At 41.2% G+C, this 19,041-nt stretch overlaps 1 protein-coding gene across 4 annotated transcripts in view; it reads left to right on the top strand.

The window, feature by feature from the left end:
* npr3 (natriuretic peptide receptor 3) overlaps positions 1-19,041 on the top strand; it is a 59,464-nt gene that overhangs the window by 14,106 nt on the left and 26,317 nt on the right. For all 4 annotated transcript variants that reach the window (XM_004910421.4, XM_004910420.4, XM_004910419.4 and 1 more), the window contains exon 3: positions 11,202-11,368. In XM_004910421.4, coding sequence (XP_004910478.1) covers positions 11,202-11,368 — 167 coding nt within the window. The remainder of the gene's footprint in view (positions 1-11,201; positions 11,369-19,041) is intronic.

Genomic DNA, 19,041 nt, shown 5'->3' with positions numbered 1-19,041 from the left:
ACAAGTGTGGGGGTTGCGTAACTTCTGAAGTGCACATTCAAAATGGTGTTTGCAACCAATTCACTGGGTACAAGTCTGGTGTGCCTATTGACACAACCCACTATGGGGGGGAAGCTATTACCAGGTCCAGGGTTAAGGGTTCCCCAGCGCCAATAGGTGCAGTCGAGCACCATTGATCAGAAGGCAGGCAAAATGAACAGGAGTGTGTTTGGATGCAAGTTCCTTAATGAATTGGGTTAATATTTGCTCTCCATTGCCTCCATATTTGAGCTCCGGCACTTGCAAATGGCGTGAAAAAAATATGGCTACTTTTTTTTTTTTTTACATATAGACGATCGATGAACAGGAGAGCAACGTTAAATATGCCTTTACTTTTAAACTCCACTCTTGTTAACCCCCCTCTGAAACAATGTTAGACTTGCCCAGGCTTCCACGTACTCTGTATGCCAAGTTTGCATCTGTGAAAACAATTACTTGCTGCAGAAACCTTAACCTCTAGACTCACACTTGCCTTGTGTTGCACTTAATGAAGCCCGCTTGTTTGTTTAAGCAAGCCCATAGCCCAGTCTGTGTCTTCCACTCCATTATGTAATACTTTCTTTACACCGTTTGAGATAATACACCCTGAAAAGAAAATAGATGGCTGCTAATTTGAATTGCCTATCTTGTCACTCATCAGCCGCTTGAGCAAACAAAGGGATCAGTATTATACAGGTGCATGACTTTTCAACGTGTACATTAATAAAGCAAATACGGGATCATATTTTAACGGGGCCGGTGTCAGAGAAATCATGCTTGCTGGATTAGTTTCAGTTATGTTAGAAATGACTTTGTGTAAGAACAGTTTTAAACCTTGGCTGTTAAGTAGGAGAAAATGCATTTCATGTTGAAGATAGACCCTATTATATATATTATAGTGCCGGCACATTTATGGAGAGCTTTACAGACATTATACCTAGTTCCCATTGCTCCCTGCCTCGGTGGAGCTTACCGTATAGGGTTCCTCATACACTTACACCCACTATGGGCAATTTTATCAGTAGCCAATTAACCTGCCTATATTCATTAGCCCTTAGACAGGAATTACCAGGAAGGTAAGGGTCATCTCATGAATACACCCCAACACCACAGCTTCGGGGGATGAAATGGAGCTGAATGCATTGAGGGGATGGTGGAGAGTGTGAACCAGAAACAGACCAGAAAAGGTCAGAGCAGGAAGAGTTTAGGAAAAGTCCATTAAAAAAGCTAAAGCTGAGTTCAAGCAGAATCCATAGGCAAAGTTCAACCACCAGCAGGTAGGCCTATAGCCAAGCAAGGATTCCTTTTTAAATCCTAATATTGGTGCCAAAATGTGTGCGAATGAGCACGTGAACTTGCGCATTGGCTGAACAGGTCTCAGACGGGACACCATACACTGGGCTGTATTTAGGACCTAACTATTGTCCTAGGCCCCCCTAAGGCTACCGCCCTTGGCACAGGCCCTCGGATTCCTATATATAGGTACAGCCCTGTCAATAGCAGGATTAAGGTTTATGTAATGATGGGCATTTAAACTGACATTTTTACCTGAGTGTATAGGGCAAGATGAAATCAAGCATTGTATTGCTGTGTGGTGATGCTCCGCATTGGCCATTTTTGGGTTTGCTCAGCACTAAGGCCTCCACAAAAGATTTGGCCGAATCCTGAACCACAATCGGAACCGTAATGTACATATGCAAAATTGTGAACATTGGCTGCATTTTAAACATAAAGTTGTTTCCAAAGCTTTAAAGGTTCACATTTCATAGGAACGAAGGATGTGGTCAAAATCTAAATCCCGCACAAAGATCTGGGATTTGGCCCTGAATTCGATGCACCCCTTGTTTAAACTGCATAAAAGGTCAGCATTATCCTTCATAGGTTGGGTTTTGGTGATAAAATGTAAAAAGTTTGCGTCACTGTGTAGGTTTTTTTTCACGATTGGGTCTTATTTAAAGAATAAAAAGCATTTAAAAACCCTCTACCATTTTTTTCCATTGTATTCCCTGAACCCAACCTACAAATAATAATAAATCAGCCCCCTAGGTAGCCATACCCAGCCAGATTTTCCATACAAGCAAGTCTAGACCTGATTGGCTGCTCACATTCTATGTCTATGAAGACAATTGGACCAAAACCAAATTAATATGTTGATGCACTCTACAATCTGATTTTTAAACCTGCCCAAATGATATCTGGATGATTTTTTTGGGCAAATATCAAGCAGGCAGGCCTGTTGGTGAACCCCCATACATAGGCAGCTTAAATCTGCTCATGTATGGCAACCTTCCTTGAGACATATATATATATATATAAATATAGATAAGCAAACTCAACATGCATCAATTCATGATCTACAAGTAATAGATTCAGACCAGGAGGACTGGCAACTATTGCTTCCATTTGGTAAGAATGGTAAGTGGTGCCACAAGGAGCTTTGCTCCCGTGTTCATCACCCAAAAATGTGCAGTGGTTGTTGCATTCACTTCTGCCTTAGTCCTTTTGGCCCCTGGATATTGTTGGATAGTGGGCTGGGATTAAAAATTTGGTTTTGATTGGCTTCTGAATCTGTTGGGCCCTGGATATTGTTGGATAGTTGACTGGGATTCTAGAAAAAAATTGCTTGTGATTGGTTCTGAATGTGTTGGGCCCTGGATATTGTTGGATAGTGGGCTGGGATTAAAAATTTGGTTTTGATTGGTTTCTAAATCTGTAGGGCCCTGGATATTGTTGGATAGTCGACTGGGATTCTAAAAATAAATTGGTTGTGATTGATTCTGAATGTGTTGGACCCTGAATATTTTTGGACAGTGGGCTGGGATTAAAAATTTGGTTTTGATTGGCTTCTAAATCTGTTTTGGTCCTTGATATTGTTGTATAATGGATTGGGATTCTAAAAAAAAATTGGTTGTGATTGGCTCTGAATGAGTTGGGCCCTGGATATTGTTTGATAGTGGGCTGGTAGTCTAAAAAAAATGGTTGTGATTGGTTCTGAATGTGTTTGACCCTGGATATTGTTGGATTGTGGGCTGGTAGTCTAAAAAATTGGTTGTGATTGGTTCTGAATGTGTTGGGCCCTGAATATTGTTGGATAGTGGGCTGGGATTAAAAATTTGGTTTTGATTGGCTTCTTAATCTGTTGGGTCCTTGATACTGTTGGATAATGGATTGGGATTCTTAAAAAAATTGGTTGTGATTGGCTCTGAATGTGTTGGGCCCTGGATATTGTTGGATAGTGGGCTGGTAGTCTAAAAAAATTGGTTGTGATTGGTTCTGAATGTGTTGGGCCCTGGATATTGTTGGATTGTGGGCTGGTAGTCTAAAAAAATTGGTTGTGATTGGTTCTGAATGTGTTGGGCCCTGGATATTGTTGGATAGTGGGCTGGGATTCTAAAATAAAATTGGTTCTAAGTGTTTTAAGACGCAGTAAGTAAAATCCATAGATGTTTTTGGATCATATTGCTTCTGTACTCCATACATGTCCTTGAATCCTTTCTGGCCACCACAGGAATCTCAGTGACATATTGCACCGTGGCCACTCTCTCAGTGTGCTAACACTCCGGGGCTACTATAGCTTGTGACCTTGTCGTGATCTGTAAACACGTCCCAAAGCCTTTTAAGATCCAGATGTTGCCTGTGCTGTAGCGAGTCTTTACAATTATGGTGTGAGAAGTAAAAACGAGGTGTGTTTTCCCAGCCATTAACCTTGTACAGAGTCAGCTGATGATAATGGGTTTTTTTTTAGAAAAGATGCTCGGTACAAAGAATGTACTGTTAGCGTTTGTTTGCCGTCGGTAAACATGGTCGCCTTTTCAGAGTGAATAACATTTCAAGTCATTAGTCTCTCTGGAGAAAGCTTTCGGGAGAATTTGGAGAATTTGTATCTAGTAACAGATGAATTGGAGTTTTTACATTTTTTTTTAAATGTTTAATTAAGGAGGATCTGACTAGTTTGTTATTTTGGAAATGGATCTATCTATTCCCCAAGAGCAGGACTGCAGCGACCCGAGGGCGAGAGACGACCCAATGGCTGCACTGACGGTGTCTCTCATGCTTCAGAGGGGAGCGTGTCTCCATTGCTTTCTCCAACAGAACTCAGTGTATCTGCTCAGCATGAAGTTCTTTGATCTCTGTGGAACCTATGGAGTTTCATGGCATTGTCTGAACCTTCGGGGCCTGTTTGCGGTCACCCAGGGGGTTGCGCGGTGCACTCTCTGTTGGAATGCCAGTTTTTCTTTCAGTGTTCAGAGTATTTCAGCTATCTTAAATGTTAGCAGATGACAGATGCCTTTCCATTGCGGACACATTTTAAAAGGGGCCTCCATAAGAAACCCAGTTGCCTTTGTGGGCCCTATAGAAAGAGGCCATTAGGGACCAGGGCCGGAACTAGGAGTAGGCAGAAGAGGCAGCTGCCTAGGGCGCAACGATTGGGGGGCGCCAGGCAGGTACCTCTCCTGCCTACCCTTAGTGCTACTTTGTCATTGCCTCCGCCACTTGTCATTAGCGCTGGAGGCAATGACTGTTCGGATCGCGCCCCCCTCGCACCTCTCCCCCCCTCTCTTGTGCTTTGGCGCGTTGGGGGGGGAAGTGGCCGTCCGGGTTGCCTAGGGCGCCCGGTCAGCTTGACCCGCCCCTGTTTTGGACAGCCTGTGCTGATTAATTAGTATTGCCTACCTGGGCACGGAGGAAAGAGGTAGCCGTTGCTCCCACCACTGACTGTATAGAACTTGGGAGCAAAGCAGCAAAGGAGCAGTTCATGCAGAGCAATTCCATGTGTCCTGCATCACAACATATCCCAGATGCACTAAGACCCTCATTTTGATGTTCTTAACTGAGCCCTTTTTAACCTTTCGGGTGAAGACACACAGAGCTACTAGTAGCAGCTACTTGTCGTGGCTACTAAAATGCTGATCATTTACTGATAATTGTGTCTACATGTGGTTTAGCAGAGGCAATTCTCAGTATTGTCTATGGCAGGGGATTTTCTGGCATTTAGTAACCATGACAAGTAGCTCCGTGTGTCTTCACCCTTACCTTCAACTAGTTTTACTGAAGCCTCAATTGTATTACAGATATCAGCATGTTCCTCTCTGACTCCGGACATGACCCAATGGAGTCAGCTCTCAGGGGTGTGCCATTGATCCACTCTATGGGTTTGAAAGAAAAAGCCTCACAAAAAGGACCCTCACAGCAGTAAATGAAAATGCTGTTGGAGAGACAGAGGACATAAAACAGACTGCCTGCTGATACTTTCAAAATCCTGCTGGATTCCTAACTGTGGGGATGGCCTTCTGCAAATGCATCACCATGTGGCCTTTTTGGAAGCATATCTCCATATGTTCTACACTGCAGGGCTTGTAGCCCCTACAACTAGTCATATTATTAGTGCACTGCATGGGGCAAGTACCCAGAGCATATGAACTTACTGAGAGATGTGCACTTGTTTACTACACTGGCACACATGGGTCATGATATTAAAGGAAAACTATACCCCCAGAATGAATACTTAACCGACAGATAGTTTATATCATGTTAAGTGATTAAAAGATGTCACTACTAATGGCAATAAGAAAAGGCAAGTAATGCTTAGGGTGAGCTTAAAACAATTACCCCCCCCACCGCCCTTCAATGGACAGACTCCCACTGACACCTACATATCGGCACTGCTGCTTCTGTTTGATGCTTTGTTTGTTTTGCTTTGTCGTCTGGGTGCGACTCCAGCTCTTTACTTTGCTACCTATTTTAGAACAGTGTTAGTTCTCTCGCTATTAATGACTTCCGGTTAATGCATTTAATTGCCCTGTGCTTATATACGTGTGGGAGCAATGCCTGAGTTATTGACTGACACGTTTGTGCCCAACAGTGACCCTTAGGCACCGACGTTAGGCGCTTTTTTTCAGATTTCTATTTGTTTGAAACCACGACAAAACGAATGTCCATGAATAGCAGTCATTTATCAACAGATCTAAACTGAAGAAGCACAAAAGGAAAAAAGTCTCGGGAAAGTTGAGAAAACCACAGCTTTTCCGACTTGTCACATGATAACAACCACTTTTTGGTATTGTCGCACAAAAATCAGCTTGAAAAAACCCCCGAAAACCTCAAAAACCACCAAGCAAAAAAGATGTTCCAATTGTTCCAATCGATTCCATCTGCCAATGATCTCAACAGGTTTTAGATGCAGTATTTTCAGATTCTGAATCGTCGTGTTATTTTCACATAATAAATCTTCCCTGGTGCAAAGAATTCACAGTTTAGTAAATGCCCCCTTTAGTGTGTACAAGGTGTTTATTTTTGCAATTAAGATAATGTCACCCTGGGCATTTTGATCACCATAAGTTGCTCTGTAGAGTGTAATGCACTGTACGGATAATTATCTCCCAGAGACGTAACTTTTAAGGCAGAATGTCATGCGTCTGAGTCAGTGCTGAATGGATGCCAGTCAGTAGCGACTCTCGGATAGTATACACAATGTAATCATTTTTGGCTCCCCGCTTGATAAGACTACCCCAGCATTGTCTCTGCTTGAGGTTGAACTTTCCAGTAAGACTTAAGGTCCCCATACACTATAAGATCCGCTCGCTTGGCGATGTTGCCAAGCGAGTGGATCTTTACCCGATATCCCCACCTACGGGTGGGCGATATCGGGTAGCAACTTGCTTTATTGGGTTTTGTTCCCATAAGTCAAGGATAACAAACAGAAACAAAATGTTGGCCCATTATGATCCCTATACAGACAGCAAATGAAATTATGGTCTTGTCAAATTAAAATGGGTAGGACCTAATAGGGTAATAGGGGTAGGGTCTAATCAGAGACATGGCCTAGAGCAGGGGTCCCCAACCTTTTTTTACTCATGATACTCATGGGCCACATTCAAATGTAAAATGAGGTGGCATGTAAAATGCACTTTGGGGGGCCAAATAAGGGCTGGGATTGGTTATTTAGTAGCCCCTATGTGGACTGGCAGCCTAAAGGAGGCCCTGTTTGGCAGTACAGCTGGTTTTATGCAACCAAAACTTGCCCCCAAGCCAGGAATATGAAAATAAGCAGCTGCTTTGAGGCCACTGGGAGCAACATCCAAGGGGTTGGGGAGCAACATGTTGCCAGTCATTGGGGACCACTGGCTTAGAAGGATATTTTTTAGAATAAGGGTCTAGAGAAGTAGATGGTGAGGAAGCCTTGTGCACAAACAGGGTTAACAGTTATTGATATCCAAGCAACTGTAGGAGAGTGACTATGATGACCATGTTTTATATATATTGGTAAAATTGTTATGAATTAAGGAGGACCCAAATCCAAATGTATAACACGATATATTATATTTCCAAATCCAAATGTATGACTAAAAACTAGAACCTGAACCCAAAAAGTCTGATGACCTCTGGTATGAGTGAACGTGTAGATAAGGAGTGTAATCAAAACATCATGATTTTTTAAATAAATTTGGGATATATGGATTCTAAAGGTCCCCTGGACCGATTCAGCAGCTTATCGGCCCATGTAGGGGCAGAAACGACAGCCATACCCGACTGATCAGGCAGGTTAACAGATTCAGTTGGATTGGGGACCACATTGGCTCACTGATTTATACAGCCCCATTGCTGGCAGTATAATTTGATCGTTTGGCCTACATGTTCCCCGATATCGCCCACCCGTAGGTGGGGATATCGGGTGAAGATCCGCTCGCTTTTTTTATTCAGTTATGATGGAGCTCATATTACATTTTCTTTTTTATATTAGTCCCCCCTTCAGGAAAACATATGTGTATGGCCAGGTTGCATGCTGATCTGGTACATTGTCAGTCTCCCTGGCCGTCTATAGTTTTACCAAACTGATCCTAATATATTGTAACTCTTTCATAACCATAGTTATTCATGATCAATACATTGTAAGCAGAAAAAAAAAATCACTACAACTTTAAGCATTTAGGCACAGTACATTATTTCCGGCACTCATACTATACGATCTTTATACTTTATACTCCTCAGTGCCACTTTGGTTCGCTGTTTAATTTCAGTTAGCAAAGATACACAATGTACCTAGTTTGGGTGCCAGGTAGAACAGTGCCCAGTTCCACCACGCTCGTTAATTAAACTGATTTTTTTAACATTTGTTAGCATTTAGGTTACAAGGAACAGAGACTTGGATGGGCATAAAAGTATTTCTTGATGCAGGATTATTGTCCTGGGACTATCTGTAATCTAAATATTTTTAAATGTAGTTTTAATGGCCCTGCGCCCTATAAATGAACATGTACATCCTCAAGTGCAGTGAGCAATGTGCAGTTTTAAGCACAATCACCATGTTTCCCCCCCGCCCCTCCGATGCAGCATTTTTTACCAAAATTCCGGCATCATTATGGTTGCAAAGAGACAATGCTCCATTGTGCTGCATCTACCGCGATTGCAATTAATGCAAAGTGTCTGTGCCCTTCGTTACAAATCAGGTGAACGTCTTTTAAAGTCACCTAACTTCATTTTTGGGGTTGACCAAGTAAATGGTCAACCCCAAAAATGACCTATTTTTTCGGTGCAACTGATCTCCAGCTATTGGCAAATGATGCAAGGTGCTGGGGAAATCCTGGCGCTACTGCCTAGTCAGGATTTGCTACTAGCTGTGGGGCTCCCCTGTGTCAGTAGGAGCAGCAGCGCTCCATGCAGAATGGAAGACAGGAAGGACTGAGCAGTAGTGATGGGCGAAATGTTTCGCCAGGCATGGATTTGCGGCGGAAAAATTCGCTGCACGTCCAAAAATTTTTGCAAGAATAGCCGTGCATCCAAAAATTGTCGCAAGAATAGTCGCAGGCGTCAAAAGAATAGTTGCGGGCGACAATTTTTTTCCACGCGACATTTTCGGCGTTTCTTTTTTTTTACTGGCAAAGCAAAACGGGACAGATTCACTCATCATGACTGAGCAGCACAGAGCGCAACTCTACAGAAGAGCATGTAGCACATTTTGACACAAGTACCTTTAGAGGCCCATTTATAGAAGTACGAATCCGAATCCCGAAATACGATTCTTTTCGTTTCAATCCGAAAATTCCGGAACTTTCATAGTCGTTGCGACAAATGCAAAGCACGAGGAATACGATTTTGTCGCACAAATTGACGCACAAAAAAACTATTTTGTCGCACAAATTTTTGTAAAGTACGAAAAAGTTGCGAAAATTAACAGAAAAAGTTGAAAAAGAAAAACGCACAGTATGAAATTTTTTTTTTCCGCATTCAGAAACAATCGTACTTTGATAAATGTGCCCCTTAATGAAAGTGCTTTTATGTGCAACTGACTGTGGGAGGAAACTAAGGGGACTCCAACTGCACTTGTACAATAGCCCTATAATGATGCCCAGACTCAAACTACACAGATCAACTGCAAGAACCAGCAGTACACAGAGTTTTTGGGAAAGCTTAGGGTATTGAAACTGCAGAATGCGCAGACATTTACCCGGTAATTCAATAGGGATGTCTTGTAATTTGTTATGTTACATGTTGTGATAATGTTACATATGTTCCATGCGTGCCACTGGTGATGCACCTTGTCTGTTCAACATGCATGTTGTCAGGGCTATGGGATGCATATATAATAAATAATAACACCAGAGATCTTCAGATTTTCTTTTAGGTTAGGTTAGACCGCCATTAGCTCATAACTAGATTACATGCTTATTTTTAAAATAGTTCCCTTCCACAAATGGCAGGAGTATCTAGGAAAAAAAATATGAACCCAAAAGCCGCCTCCACTCTTTAGCAACCAGAACTACATTTAGGAAGCCTGAATGTAAATGCTATAAACATGTGGTTAAGGGTGTTTAAAGCAGAAAAACACAACCCTATAGGTTCACCGTAATACCAATACCTACAATGAATAGAATGCCATCATCGCATAATATACCCTTTTCTTTGCATTGCACTGCCTTGTGGCTCTTTGGCCTCTTGGTCGGATTTTTTTAAAAATTTGTTTAATTGTAGTTAAAAAGCATGAGAAGCCTTTTTCCCCAGACACTTTTGCCCTAGATCAAAGTGCTAGAACACTAAGGGGCACAATATTGCAGGGGTTGCCTATGTCCCTCTACCTCCCACCCATATGGGTACAACTCCAAATTGAAAATAGGGTAAAATGACTGGAGAGGTAACTAATAGAAGACTTTCCATTGGAGAGCTTATAATTTACACATGAGTAATAGCAAATGGGGAGCCAAAGTCTCACTAAATCTTCATTATTTGATTGTCAGTCATAACAGTTCTGCTTCATTTAGGCCAGTGGCACACACACCATATTCTCTGCTGACCTAGATACGCCAGCAGAGAAAAAAGCAATCTGCTCCCATTCACCCTGTCTTGTTTGCTCACTGACAGACCAGACTTTGTCGGGCAACACTCGGGTTGATTTATCACGTAAATGCTAACTTATAAATCCCCATGCCAAAATCCATCTAATGTGTGTTGGTATGTCAATGCCATGCCCATCAATGCACAGACAACAGGGTGGACAGTAGCAAATTGGCTTTTTTTCTTGGGGTAGATTTACTGATTGTGCCGCTGGCATTAGTTCTTACATCCTATACTTATTTAATTCACAGCATCCTCAACAGTTTTTTAAAATGTAAATATATATTTATATTTTAGGAGGTTATTATTACACTTACTTTATATGATACCAAATTGGAAAATATCACTGATATTACACTTTTGTAAGTCTCCCTCCTTTGGCTTCAGGCATGCCATCGGAATCCCACTAAGAGTAGCTGGAAAAATTCACTCAGTGCTTCTCAGTGCCCCGGTGCCGTATGTCAGGTTTCTCACAATGCAAGTCTGTACAAACTACATACAAGGAAATTAATAGCCACCATGTATGGTACCTGGTCTGTTGCCATTGGTTTTCTTTATACAATAATTCACATAGTCTCCAAACATTGAGGAGCTGTAAAGTCTGATGGAGCATTTTCAGCGGGGAAAGAAATTGTAAACAAAAATGAGCTTCAGAGCTCCCAGGACACATTCCAACCATTTTTGTTCCACTTGACTGGAACGCTCAAAAATAACAAACAATAGACTTTACTGTTATTTACAAACATATCTGTTTGCCGAACACTGGATGCATGGATTGCCGCAGTCTAAAAAACGAGAAACTGCTTCTTTATGGCAGCTGGCTGGGATTGTAAATATTTTGATTTCTCCCCTAGGAAATGGCTCCTGGAAGAGAGGAGACAAGTACGATCTTGAAGCCAAGCAAGCGTACTCATCCCTCCAAACAGTCACACTACTCAGGACAGTGAAACCTGAGTTTGAGAAGTTTTCCATGGAGGTGAAAAGTTCTGTTCAGAAGCTGGGACTCAATGAGGATGATTACGTAAGTCCTTGATCGCAAGCCTAATGCTTTAACCGTCTGTAAACAACCTTATAATTTAATCAAAGGTGACAAAATACTCTGACCTGCATACCTCACAAAGGCTGGTTTTGTTCCCATAAGTCAAGGATAACAAACAGAAACAAAATGCTGGCCCATTATGATCCCTATACAGACAGCAAATTAAATGATGGTCTTGCCACATTAAAATGGGTAGGACCTAATAGGGTAATAGGGGTAGGGTCTAATCAGAGACATGGCCTAGAGCAGGGGTCCCCAACCTTTTTTACTCATGATACTCATCGGCCACATTCAAATGTAAAATGAGGTGGCATGTAAAATGCACTTTGGGGGGCCAAATAAGGGCTGGGATTGGTTATTTAGTAGCCCCTATGTGGACTGGCAGCCTAAATGAGGCCCTGTTCGGCAGTACAGCTGGTTTTATGCAACCAAAACTTGCCCCCAAGCCAGGAATATGAAAATAAGCAGCTGCTTTGAGGCCACTGGGAGCAACATCCAAGGGGTTGGGGAGCAACATGTTGCCAGTTATTGGGGACCACTGGCTTAGAAGGATATTTTTTAGAATAAGGGTCTAGAGAAGTAGATGGTGAGGAAGCCTTGTGCACAAACAGGGTTAACAGTTATTGATATCCAAGCAACTGTAGGAGAGTGACTATGATGACCATGTTTTATATATGTTGGTAAAATTGTTATGAATTAAGGAGGACCCAAATCTAAATGTATGACTAAAAACTAGAACCTGAACCCAAAAAGTCTGATGACCTCTGGTATGGGTGAATGGGTAGATTAGGAGTGTAGTCACAACGTCATGATTTTTTAAATAAATTTGGGATATATGGATTCTAAAGGTCCCCATACACGGGCCGATTGCAGCTGTCGATATCAGTCCCCTGGACCGATTCAGCAGCTTATCGGCCCATGTAGGGGCAGAAACGACGGCCATACCCGACTGATCGGGCAGGTTAACAGATTCAGTTGGATTGGGGACCACATTGGCTCACTGATTTGGTCCCTGAACCGACTGCCCCATTGCTGGCATTATAATTTGATCGTTTGGCCTACATGTTCCCCGATATCGCCCACCCGCCAAGCAAGCGAATCTTACCGTGTATGGGCACCTTAAGACTTTATAATTGATACCACTTGACCTGAATGCACCAAATGAGAGTGTTGCAGGTTAATAAAGCTGTTAGGATGCAAGGCTCTGTAGTTCAGTATCTATCATCTGAGCTCCAAGTGATTCAGGTTTGCATTGGACAACACATGAACAATAACAAATAAGAGTAACAACCATTCCTCTTTGTCCTTGGCTACACTGGTGTATTGCCAGATAACATTAACCCATAATATTCCTAATATGAAAAGGAAACAATGGCGGGAAACACCTACAAAAACCATTGGTTTTGTCTCCCTGATTCATTTTATTTGTTTCTTTGGATAAAGGGACAGGTCTGGCAAATGCACGGTCTTCTCATGAACATCTGTCAGTCTCCTGTGGTTTTAGATAACAGGAACTGTTGTTCACAATAAGAATGCCCATAAATAGACCGTTTCCCTGCGACCGGCCTTCTGAAAGGAGCCTCTTGATCTGTATATTGTTACAATGAAAAGACAAACAAAAACTTATCTCTTGCACAACTCACTGGAGTCATTAAACTTTATGAAAATCATAATAAATCTAAGTGCTGTGACCTTGTCTAAAAGTTTACACTGAGGAGGTAACAAGAGTTTATTAGGCACGGCTCCTATATTTTATTAAAATGTAAGTTGAGATTTTTAGAGTTTTTTGTAGTGTGTGTAAACTAATACCGCATAAGGCTTCAATGTTTAGTTATGAACGCAGTTTATTTTTTAGGGCAGAAGTGCAGACGTTCTTTCTAGAGTTGATATGAATATTGTGTAGATTTCAATGTTAGGAGTCGGACATTCTTTTTCCCTGAATAATGATTGCTATGTCACACAGGGTTTTATATTCCACAGAATTCTTGGTATGATCCAAAACTGTGGGGCCGGCCTCCATAAGGGACCTAGAGGAGTATAAAATCTGCGGGGGAGGAGGGGCTAGAGCAGGAGTAGAAGTTCCCAAACTATGAATTTCACCTCCACTGGGGTGACTGGTTTGGGGGCCAAGCTTAATTGCTATTTAGATGGAGATCAAGGGGAAGGCTTATTTGCTGTGTTAGATGTTCTGGAAAAATTGCCATTCAGAGGGAAGTTTGGGGTCGATTGTCATTTGCTTTTGTTTTAAATCTATTGACTTATAAGACCCCATTTTCCTATATCTATAGCCTTGTTCCAAATATCAGTTGCATGAGCATATGTCTGAAACCCTCTGGTTTAAATATTAAAGGCAGCTATAGAGGAGCTCCCTATGGTATCTGAACAAATGCGTGCAATTGGCCATACGTGGGAAGGCCACCATTCCAATGTTCTCTTTCTTCAGGAAGTATAGCGTAGGTCAGTGATCCCCAACCAGTGGCTCAGGGGCAACAAGTTGCTCCCCAACCCCTTGGATGTTGCTCTCAGTGCCCCCAAACCAGGGAGTTATTTTTGAATTCCTGACTTGGGGGCAAGTTTTGGTTGAATAAAAACAAGATTTCCTACCAAATAAAGCCCCCTGTAAGCTGATAGTGTGCATAGAGACTGCCTAATAGCCAATCATAGCCCTTATTTGGCTCCTCCATGGCCTTTTATGATGCTTGTGTTGCTCTCCAAGTCTTTTTACATTTGACTATGGCTCATGAGTAAGAAAGGTTGGGGATCCCTGGCGTAGGTGATACCTTTGATTGCCTAACTTAGGTCTGAAGCAGGGACCTATGTAGCCCTGAATCTACTTAGTAATCTACTTAGTTGTCAATAAAAGGGATCACCTACTTTGTACTTTCTGATTTTGTTTTATGGGTAACACAGTGCTACTGTTTGTTCAGTTTGTACAATTTTATCAATACTCATCTACCCTGCAAACAGTGCGGCCCAGCAACTTATAACTATGTAACTATATATAACTATAAACTACTCACCCCAGGGCTTGTCCAGTTGGGTTTAGTAAACCCCACCCGCTTTCCAGTTGGCTTTGTATATTTCCAATTTTCATTGTATCTATATCAATCTATTACTTTGTTTTTTTACTGCTGCCCATAAGTCAGACCACCTTTGTTGCTACCATGTTCTGGATACCTATAGGTAACTAGGCTCGAACGATCAAGGCTCAAAAATGTCATGTCAGAAATGAAAATAACATTTTGAAGAAATAAACATTTCTTCATAAATAAGAAATAAACATTTTGGTGACTTTCCTTGTACAGAACGCTGGTCCAGAGAGACCTCTCATTCCATAAGTACATTGGGCTAAACAGACTTAGGATTCAAGAGCTGCATTTTAATGTTATGTGTAATTGTGGTTTCATTATCTCATGTCTGACCCAGTTGGTACTGTATGTCTCATATAGTTCATAGATATATCTAAATGCATGTTTCTGCCAGGGGGTAAAAATTATAACCAGTGTTTACCCACAGGATGGTTACAAATCATTTATTTTTCCTATAAGGTTAATTACAATTTAATAGTGATTTGGTCACATAAATTCCAAAAGACTAAATTCCATTAATGGCTCAAGAGAAAAGAATGTTGACTGGCATTAGCAACACCTATAAAAACAAACATGGCAGTCGCAGAAAGGACATGTTATGGCATTCAGAGATATGTGTGAATAATATGATGACAAATACAACATATGAATTGGGATCTTTTGCGATAAGAGCGTATTTGTCATAAATTGCTCTTTCTTGCAACCTATTTGCTTAATAATTAAGATTTAACCTTTGTGAAAATGTGTTCCTTGGTCCTATTTATGTTGCCACACAGATCATGCACAAAAAAACCGAATGGAAATTAAAAAAAAAAAAAAAATATATATATATATATTATAGCACTTGTATGGGACCTGTTATCCAGAATGCTTGGGACCTGGGGTTTTCCAGATAAGGGTTTTTTTGTAATTTGGATCTCCGTTCTTCAGATCTACTAAAAAATAATTTAAACACTAAATTAACTTAATAGGATTGTTTTGCCCCCAATAAGGGGTAATTATATCTTAGTTGGGATCAAGTACAGGTACTGTTTTATTATTACAGAGAAAAGGGAATCATTTAACCATTAAATAAACCCAATAGGGCTGTTCTGCCCCAATAAGGGGTAATTATATCTTAGTTGGGATCAAGTACAGGTACTGTTTTATTATTACAGAGAAAAGGGAATCATTTAACCATTAAATAAACCCAATAGGGCTGTTCTGCCCCAATAAGGGGTAATTATATCTTAGTTGGGATCACGTACAGGTACTGTTTTATTATTACAGAGAAAAGGGAATCATTTAACCATGAAATAAACCCAATAGGGCTGTTCTGCCCCAATAAGGGGTAATTATATCTTAGTTGGGATCACGTACAGGTACTGTTTTATTATTACAGAGAAAAGGGAATCATTTAACCATGAAATAAACCCAATAGGGCTGTTCTGCCCCCAATAAGGGGTAATTGTATCTTAGTTGGGATCAAGTACAGGTACTGTTTTATTATTACAGAGAAAAGGGAATCATTTAACCATTAAATAAACCCAATAGGGCTGTTCTGCCCCCAATAAGGGGTAATTATATCTTAGTTGGGATCAAGTACAAAGTACTGGTTTATTACTACAGTTTACATTAATATTTGATTAAAATGGAGTCTTTGGGAGATGGCCCTTCTGTAATTCAGAGCTTTCTGGATAACATATAATGGAACCCATACCTGTAATATTGGAAAAGGGTTTGCAGTCTCACCCTTGTAATTCTCTAAGTTTGACACATCAAGGTTATTTGTTGTTTAGAAATAATAAATAAAATGATATCCAAGAAAAGGTATTATACTAATGAAGCAGTACACTCTTAGAAAAGACAGATCATGTCAAACAAATGTAATTGATTTTTATGATTCAGTAAGTAGGAAATTGGATATTCGTGGGGCAGTAAATGGGATCAACTCAGACTTTGCAGTTCCACATTAAAGTTTGTTTTCTGAACTAAGGTCTCATGATCTTGGTGGTGTAAATAGTACAGGAATGGCCTTGCTGTGTAAGATAAACTTGGGCAATAGGCTAAACTGGACTAGATGTGTGTATTTCAGCCTCAGCCACTTTGTAACTGTATAAATGGGGATAACATTTCTGTAACTTCTAGGGCAGCTCCTTCTGTAAAAATCTCACTAACAGTTCTGAGAACTATGACTTTGTATGTTTTTTTCAAACTATTTTTCAACATCTAAGGTTCATTTTATTGTCATGTAAATGGTTTCGTCCTAAATAAAATGAAAGTAATGCAAAACTGTGTCCTAACCGTAGATAAGAACGTATATGTTGCATATGGACCTGAATGTAACACGAGATTTACTGCTCAACAGCATAGTCAGATTTCGTTTCTATACCAAAACTCTGTCTGGTTCCTTTGTGTTTTATTTCGCTGACCTGTTTTACAAGGCTGCTGCTTTCTGCACAAAGAGAGCATTTTCTATTCCAGAAGGGCTCTATGAAGCAGCCGTCATGTTCATGAGTGTTCAAAGGCAGCTTAGATGTGAGAGAGGGGCCGTGAACTTCATGGTGCGTTGCACTGCGCATTTCGAGGTCAAGGGCAAAGTAAGGGTGGGTGGGTTGTTTTCTAGTTCTCCAGAAAGTCACCTTTTGCTCTGCAGCTGAACTGAGGCCTTTAGCTCTGTAGCAACTGGTTGCTGTAAAGCACATATCCATGGCAAATATGCTGGAATGCCAAGAAAAATTTTGGAAAACACCTGCCTGTTCGAAATGTCAGTATAGACTTGAAATCCTAGCTATGAGCCACGTGTCTTCTGTGATTATAAACTAGATGCCCTCATCAGCTGCCGCAGGAAAGTGCAACATATATACAGTATGCATGGGTGCTTTATGGACAAGTAAATGTTTTTTGTACAGGAATATTATAAAGGAATTTATAAAGACTGGCAACCTGTGGGTACTGGGAATGCCAGGGGGGCTGCTGTAAGATGCCATAGACATTCAATATTTATTGGGCCTATTGGGGGCTGTGTGGCCCTCTGTGTACTTGAAATGCCAGGGGGACTGCTGTAAGGTGCCATAGACATTCAATATTTATTGGGTCTGTAGGGGGCTGTGTGGGCCTCTGTGTACTTGAAATGCCAGGGCCTATTATGAATCCCAGTCCAGACCTGATGAAGGGGATTCATAAGTGGTCTCAAAGTAGGTGCCTATTTTTACATCTCTGCTTTGGAAGGAAACTTTGGAAGCAAAGGGAACCCTGTTTAACTCCAAGCAGAACCTCCTGCAGACCACATGGGGCTAACAAATAGCCAATCAAAGTCCTTATTAGGCATCCCCAAGGCTCTTTATTCATGCTTGTGTGGCTCACAAGTAAAAAAGGTTGGGGATCTTTGCTGATTAGACTGTGAGCTCCCAGTTTCCATTGCTGGAGATAGGCAAGCGCTAGATGTTGTCCATGCAGAGACTCTGTGATGACAGTGATGACAGCAGGTAAATGGTTAGAGCTCAATGTTCCATCTCCTCATCACCCCAAATATGTGTGTTTGCCTATTTCTATTGTGAATGTACCCCATCACTTTGCAGTTTTTTTTTACAATTACAATGGCTATTGTTTGTTGATGATGCTGTAATATGGAATCATTCTATATACATGAGACTAGTCAAGGCCAACTGCTTATTTGCAAGCTGTGGGTTACTAAGACAGGATAAATTATGCCTATGTTATTATGTAACTCACACATTCTTTCACCTTTTTCATAAACACCCCAGATGCCCTTCCCACTGGAATCTGTGATGTCTGTACACAAAGAAACCCCACACAGCAGCCATTGGCTTTTCATTCTAATATCTTTCCTGCATGTTCTCAAAGACCTTCTCTAAAATAATTTATCCCTAAACACTACAACAAGGATATCACTGTATGTTCCAGATACAGATGTCCTCAAAAGTCCCGTTCCCAAAGTGATATACTGAATGTAAAACAGCATAACAACTTTGAAATATTGCATCAGGCAGAGCGGGGAACACGGCATTGAGCCCTAAACACTGGGATCCAAACAGCATTCCTCTATGTCAGAATGGTTCCAGATATTGTGGGAAATATTTCTAGAAATACAGTCGGCAGTGTTTTGGGTTTGCACTATATGTGCAGGCTATTTCTATAAAATGATTCCTAAGCGCCTGGTTCACTGGACTTTTTCAGCCGAGCTTCAACTCAGGTTTCGCGTTCCTTAATGCGACCTCTGTTCCTGGCATGAAGAGAATTCAGTAAATGCTGTTTTCATTTCTTGATCAGAATTCTGAAATGGAATGATATTTTAGGTTGAATATGTACCCATTTGTAGTTAGCTGACCACCCATAGTATTTACTCGCTGTCTTCATAAAACAGCTACGTGCAAGCTACATCTTTAAAGGGCCACTCACTGGGGATTCAGATTTTCCAGCGGAATTGTGCATAGGGCTGGGGAATACCTACAGTAACATAGATGTATGGCTTCTCCCTGCTAAGTCTTTAAAAAACTCAAGGTGTCCCTAGGAGTAGGAATGTCCTATATGACTGTCTATGCCCCCAGCATACCCTGCAAGATG

The sequence above is a fragment of the Xenopus tropicalis genome, chromosome 1 (assembly GCF_000004195.4).
Source record: "Xenopus tropicalis strain Nigerian chromosome 1, UCB_Xtro_10.0, whole genome shotgun sequence".
Lineage (NCBI taxonomy): Eukaryota > Metazoa > Chordata > Amphibia > Anura > Pipidae > Xenopus > Xenopus tropicalis.
Note: the sequence above shows the minus strand (reverse complement) of the source record. Positions and strands in the feature narration are given on the sequence as shown.